The 6,157-nt window shown below is 43.4% G+C and overlaps 1 protein-coding gene across 6 annotated transcripts in view; it reads right to left on the bottom strand.

Moving 5' to 3' along the window:
- Positions 1–6,157, bottom strand: part of OPA1 (OPA1, mitochondrial dynamin like GTPase) — a 104,529-nt gene that overhangs the window by 60,837 nt on the left and 37,535 nt on the right. For all 6 annotated transcript variants that reach the window (XM_019503495.1, XM_019503493.1, XM_019503496.1 and 3 more), the window contains 9 exons: positions 5,559–5,672; positions 4,397–4,477; positions 3,820–3,894; positions 3,500–3,571; positions 3,312–3,411; positions 2,049–2,179; positions 1,581–1,653; positions 1,410–1,482; positions 819–934 (listed from right to left, as the gene is read on the bottom strand). In XM_019503495.1, coding sequence (XP_019359040.1) covers positions 819–934; positions 1,410–1,482; positions 1,581–1,653; positions 2,049–2,179; positions 3,312–3,411; positions 3,500–3,571; positions 3,820–3,894; positions 4,397–4,477; positions 5,559–5,672 — 835 coding nt within the window. The remainder of the gene's footprint in view (positions 1–818; positions 935–1,409; positions 1,483–1,580; positions 1,654–2,048; positions 2,180–3,311; positions 3,412–3,499; positions 3,572–3,819; positions 3,895–4,396; positions 4,478–5,558; positions 5,673–6,157) is intronic.

Below are 6,157 nucleotides of genomic sequence, written 5' to 3'. Positions count from 1 at the left end.
GCCCTTCAGGCAGGGGGCTGGACTTGATGATCTTCCGAGGTCCTTTCCAGTCTTAACGTCTATGAAAGCTGAAGGAGCTAGGCATGTTGTTTGCAGAAAAGGTGGTTAAGAGAGGACGTGACAGCAATCTTCTAATGTCTGAAGGGCTGCCATAAAGAAGAGGGAAAGCACCTGTTCTGTCTTGCTGCAGAGAAGAGGACGCAGACCAATGTCTTGAAGCTGCAGCAAAGTAAATTGAGCTTGGATGTCCGGAAATGCTTCTTCACTATTAGAAGGGTAGGGCAGTGGCATAGACTGCCTAGGGAAGCTGTGGACTCTCCATCACTGGAGGTGTTCAAGAGCAGGTTGCACAGCCACTAGTCAGGGATGATATAGACGTACCACGCCTACGTTCTACTATGGGTATTTTGGACTGGGAAACTATCTTGTCCCCAACAGGGACAAAGGAATACTCACACTTTGGTGGAGAGTTCAGAATCATTTCCCTCTCACTTACATAGATACTTCTTTATCTAATAAAGTTGCAGCCTTTATGCCACAAATTCTCTTTGACTTGAGAGAGACCTCTTGCTCACAGGCTCCCCACATGTGATCTGGCTATTTCTTATTAAAGAGCATGATCATAAATAAGTGATGAATTATGCTGGCCACGGGATTCTTTTCTCTGCAGAAAAGCTGAATTACAGCTCATTCACAGAACTGCATAATGGAAACTTGCAAACTTCCTGAAAACATTATGTCTGCCCATAGTCAATACTATGAGGCTTTGCCTGCAGGTACATTATACAGAGAGAGAGAGAGAGAGAGAGAGAGATTACCTTTAAAAGCATCGGCCTGCTGCTCCACAGATTCTCTCACCATTTTCCAAAAGCAATCTGACACAGCAAGGCTTAGGTTGCGTGTTGTTACCTGGTGGGCCTTCAGCATACATGTTCTGTGAAGAAAGAGATCCATACGTACAGAAAAATATTGCAAGAATAAAACCCTATTTTATGTACTAGAAAATAATTCAACATGAGAGCATGCATCTGCCTAAAACCTTGATTCTCCACTCAGGCATCCAAATGCACAAAATTGCATTTGGAGTCTTCTTAGCATTAAAACACAGGTTCAGTGCAGCCTCTGAGGGAAACTTTGGGACACAAGTGTCTAAGGAACATGCATCTGGTCTCTTCCTTCACAGGAAATGCAAATTTGCTAAATCAGAAGCATCTGTTCAGTTCACTGCAGGCAAACCACATAGCTAGCTGTTAGAGGGGGAAACTACGTTTGCCCACACAGATCTTTGAGAATTAGAAGACATTGCAACATATGCAAAGTGATTTCCTAATCAAAGTCTGTAAAAAGTTAAACTACAGAAATGTGTTTGCAATTATTGACGAGATGCCAAAAAATAAATAGCGACGTACTTTAAGAGTTTTGAATTCTGAAAAAAATCCTCTTCATATTCTTTAATAGAGTCGATACTTTCATTGGTGTTTCCTAAAGAAAGGAGAGAGGTGCTGCAACAGTTCTGTTGAGGCAATGATTCATTCCATGTCAGCAAAGAGTCAAAGAATCAGACATGGAACTCTATTTACCTTTTCCAGTAACAACTGCAAAATAACCCAGCGCCTTCATTGGGAAGAGTTTACCTTCAATGATTTGTTGGATCTACGAAAATAAATATAAAAGACTACAAGCTGAACTCATGTGTGTTCTCATTTCTTTAACACACTTTTAAAAACATTTAAAAGTTCTATTTAATGATAGAGAAATCTGACAAAAAATAGTTTTTTAGGGGATTACGCAAAGGCTCCACTACATTTTGAAAAATGTAATTTAAAGGAAAAATACTAAAATGGAAGCAAACTATTTAGAAGACCAAAAGTCACTTGAAATGAATAAAAGCACGAAGTCCAGTCAAGGATTAGATTTACATAAAGATGGAAAGACATTTTTCTGACAGGTAGGTGCATTGCTATGTTTGTATTTGCACCACAATTCTCTGCAGTGCTGTCCTAATTTAGGAACTGGGGCAGGAGGGGGAATGCAAGTTTTATACTTGCCCTGTTTGGACTGGCCACATTTTTTTCAGCAAGGTCCACTTTAGTCAAAACAAAAATTGTCCTCTTTCCTTGAGGATCCATTTGACTGACTAAGTCGGTGACAATACTGCGCTCTGCATCCACTGACCCATCTGGAAAAAAAAATACAAAGTTGCCACTTCAGGGACTGGTAAGCAAAACTCAGCACTAGAACTGTAAGAATTTAAGAGGTATTAAAATTATATATATATTTTTAGTAAGCTGGTTGATTGAAGTCCATAATGTTAATGATGAAAATTCCTAATCATTTAGCTTCTGGCACAAGCAGAAAAACATTTCCATTTTTTTCTTTCCATTAGAAAAAATTGGGGTCTTGGTAACAGAGTGTTTAAAATGACAAACAACAAAAATAAGATTTAAACACAAGCTAAAATACACTGAACTTTAAACATTTACTAGGTCTTCTAAAGGGTATTCTCTCTGCTACAGTCTGCAACCTTTGAACACTGTCTCGGGGAAACTTTGGCCATGTCCAGACGAGTGGCTGTGTGGTCTGCAGTGCCACACACTGCACATTCAGGTGTTCTGCACATTGGTACCTTGCAAACCCCATGGTCAAAAAAACCCACAGGAAAAAAGCAGGGTGGTGCACATGGCAACAGCATGCACCACCCAAAACTGGAGACTGGCTGGCTGGAGCCACGCTCCAGCTGGTGGCCAAGTTCTCAGCTGTAGGGTCACGGGGGCTGCAGCTTCCCCAGCTCCAAGCAACTGTGCATGCCCCAGCCTCCCCGACCCAACCTGGGGTAACCTGCTGCACGCTAGAGCATGCATGGCACAGGCGTTCCCTGGGGACAAGCAACAGTGGCACAAAGTGTGCCGCTGCTTCTTGTCCCCGGGGTACCAAACATCCGTGCTCCTCTGGACACAGCCTTTGTGTTTAAGCTGCGTCACCATCTTGGTTATATTTTAAAAGTAATAAAAAGCATGCAAGAGCTGTATCCATTTCTTTTCATTAGTGGCAAAAAAGTTCATGTGCGGTACTGTCTAGCTTAAGAAAAAAAAATGACAACCACCAAGGGCCGGTGTGGCCCACAGACCCAATTCCTACATTGTTTCAGATGACCTGTATCCATTTCTTGAGAGCACAGAAGGCTTAAACATTGATTTCTGCTCAGGGCCAGCTTTCTAAAACTCTGTTTGAACAATCTAAAGAGCCTGTTGCAAGGCTTTAATTGATAGAAACAAATACCATATGAATTACTGTCTCTAGTCTTAACTTACCTTGAATACAAAGGATGATGGCGTTAGGGTTCTGCATATAGGCTTTGCTGATACTGAAGATAGTTTCCTTAGTGTCTGGAGCCATACCTGAGGTCACAGTCTATAATATACATATATAAGAAAGAGGTCACAAAAGACTGTTTCCTCTGGCAAGAGATTATCAACTAATATTACTGCTGTATACTCACACTAATGACACCAGGCAAATCTACCAGGACCATTCTCTGCAGGCCAGGACCTTTCACGTTTAAGGAAATGGTCTGTAAAACAACATTGGAATGATATTTTTTTCACTGCAGGTTTTTTTGTTTTTTTAAAATACAAAAAGTCTCATGTTAAATGAAAAATAGGCCTGGCAGAAGAGTTGTTTTACAGGATCAATGCAGTTTATATTGTGCAGTTCTTACAGCTGGTACCAACTCATTAGAGACAGCCCCAGAATTGAACAGACAAGTACAAATGAGCTATATAAAAAGAATTTTCCCCCACAGTGAACAGCAAGCCTTACCTCAGTACTAACAGTGCATCCTTCTTTCACGCTGTTCCTCATTCTGATTTCTATCTCATTTCTCAAGGCTGCAAGCTGTTTTGACACAACCAAAGATTTTAGAACTAATAACACTCAGCACTAACCAAATATTACCTGTTAATTGTAGAATGTCCACAAGCATGCGTGAAAAAGGGGAATTGTCAGCTATAAAGCAGCTTTTATTCCAATATCTTTGTTTACAAATGTTGATGAGACTCAAAAGGCACTCGAGAGGCATGTAAAAAGAATATCTGTTTTGGTGAGTGGAGTCGCAAAAGACTGACTAGGATTGCTCTTGGATTCTCAGCACTCAAAAGTATTGCTGGAAGCGGTAACACTCAGGCGCCTGTTCAACTGGGTACAATTCATCACCTCTCAAATCTAAACAGCAATCATACTGAAATGGAGTTTAACCCTTAGTAAAATGTTTTGCTTTATTCAAAAGTCGTCTGGCTTTGTACTCAAATGGGGAACAACTGCCCAGCATAGACATCTATTTTTTCAAACAAAGATACAATCAACATTACATTTTCCTCCATCTATTTCTTATACTCACATCCTCCTCCTTGGTCAGATCAAACTCCCGAGAGCTATCTTTGAACAAGGCCACATGGTGGGGACCTTCACTAAGGGTGACCTAATAGGAAGAAGAAACATGTTACTAAAAATCTTAAAAGAAAAGGGCTACAGGTCAGAAAAAAAAGAAAGCACATGATGACAATTGAAATTTTCAAATATAATTTAAATGATTAACAAAACTCAGGAAAGGTTCTTGATTGATAACTTTCTAAATGAAAATTATTTAGTTATTCACCAAACAGGTAAGTGACAGTGTAAGTAGTCTCAACTAAAGTCAGTGCGGCTACCACAGTAGGAAGTACTACATACACTCTAGCACAGGAATGGGCAAAATACGGCCCTCAGGCAGGAGGAATTTTGCCTGCCCCACAGTGGATCCCTCGGTCCTGTCCGGCTGAAGCACATGGGGCAGTCCAGGTCATAGCGCGTGCAGCTGGTCCCATCACACCCAGGTGTGCAGGGCTGGGACAGCATGGCAGCCAGACTCCATTTTCCAGCAGCCCCGGCAGTGGCGGCTCCTTCCAGTTGCCACTGCCGGACCTAGCCCCACTGCCCATGTATCCTGCACCCACTGCCAGGGGCAGCACCCATGTGAGCAGGGCCCATGGCCAGGCAGTATGGATAGAGCCACAGGCAACAGCCTCCAGGAGCAAGATGGGAGGGTGAGGCCAGAGACCCTGGGATCTTGGGACAGTGACAGGGCTGGCGCAAAGCCGCTATCAGCTGCCTGAGCACCCCTGCGAGAGGTGCGGGTCCTGCAGGCAGGGGCATGCAAGGAACAGACTGCAGCTCTGCCCTGGCCTTATGCTGTCACTGCCCCATGACCCTGCCCTACGATCCCAGCCTCACCTGCTCCCGCACACTGCCCCGCATGGGGATGGGAGGGGGACTGATCAGCATGTGACAGCTCAGCAAAACTACCTATATGGCCTGCCGATTGCCCATCCCTGCTCTAGGAGCACATATTGATAGGATCTGGCCATGCAGCATGTTTGCCATCAATGATACTCTCTTAAAAATCAGGCATTTGTGTACACGTGCAAATTAGCTTAATTATCAGATAAGACCGACTCATCGTTTTAGGATGCTTTGATTCTTGAATATTGTTATAAGGATTAAGATACATCTCTGCTGTTTACCTTAACAGGAGAACGGGTCATCATCTCCCCAGACCCTCGAGGAAATATCCGAGCTTGGGCAATCATTTCTAGCACGCTGGTTTTTCCTGCACTCTGATCTCCAACCACAACTACCTGAAATGACGGGTTCAATAATCACTGGCCTTCAGTCATTAAGACAATTTCTGAGTTTCACAAAATGTACTAAGAACTTAGTTTAAAGATCAACAGAAAGTACAAAAATCCATATAAACACTGGTTACTAGGGCTGTGCGAAGCTTTGGGTGGCGATTTGATCCGGAGGAGATTCGGCCCCATTTGGTGGCCGAATCTCCGAATCCAAATCCAATCGGGGGACCAATTTAAAGGTCTGAATCAATTCAAAGCTCTCTGAAGCGTTAGAAAAGATTCAGAGAGCATCCATGATTTGAGCAGTCCCTGGTGGCTGCAGCAGGGAGCTGTAGCCAACTCCGAGCTGGTAAGTACTAGGGGCAGGAGAAGGGGGCTGGGGAGGGGACCATGGGGGGAACCCTGCCAGCCTCCCCGACCCCTCCCACTTCCCAGCCCCCCCTGACTGCCTCTGCCTGTCCCAGCTCAGTACTTTAAAAAAAAAGCCTTGG

Source organism: Gavialis gangeticus, unplaced genomic scaffold (assembly GCF_001723915.1).
Source record: "Gavialis gangeticus isolate Ggan-Ray unplaced genomic scaffold, GavGan_comp1, whole genome shotgun sequence".
NCBI classification, from domain to species: domain Eukaryota; kingdom Metazoa; phylum Chordata; order Crocodylia; family Gavialidae; genus Gavialis; species Gavialis gangeticus.
The sequence above is the reverse complement of the archived record's forward strand: the minus strand, read 5'-3'. Positions and strand labels throughout refer to the sequence as shown.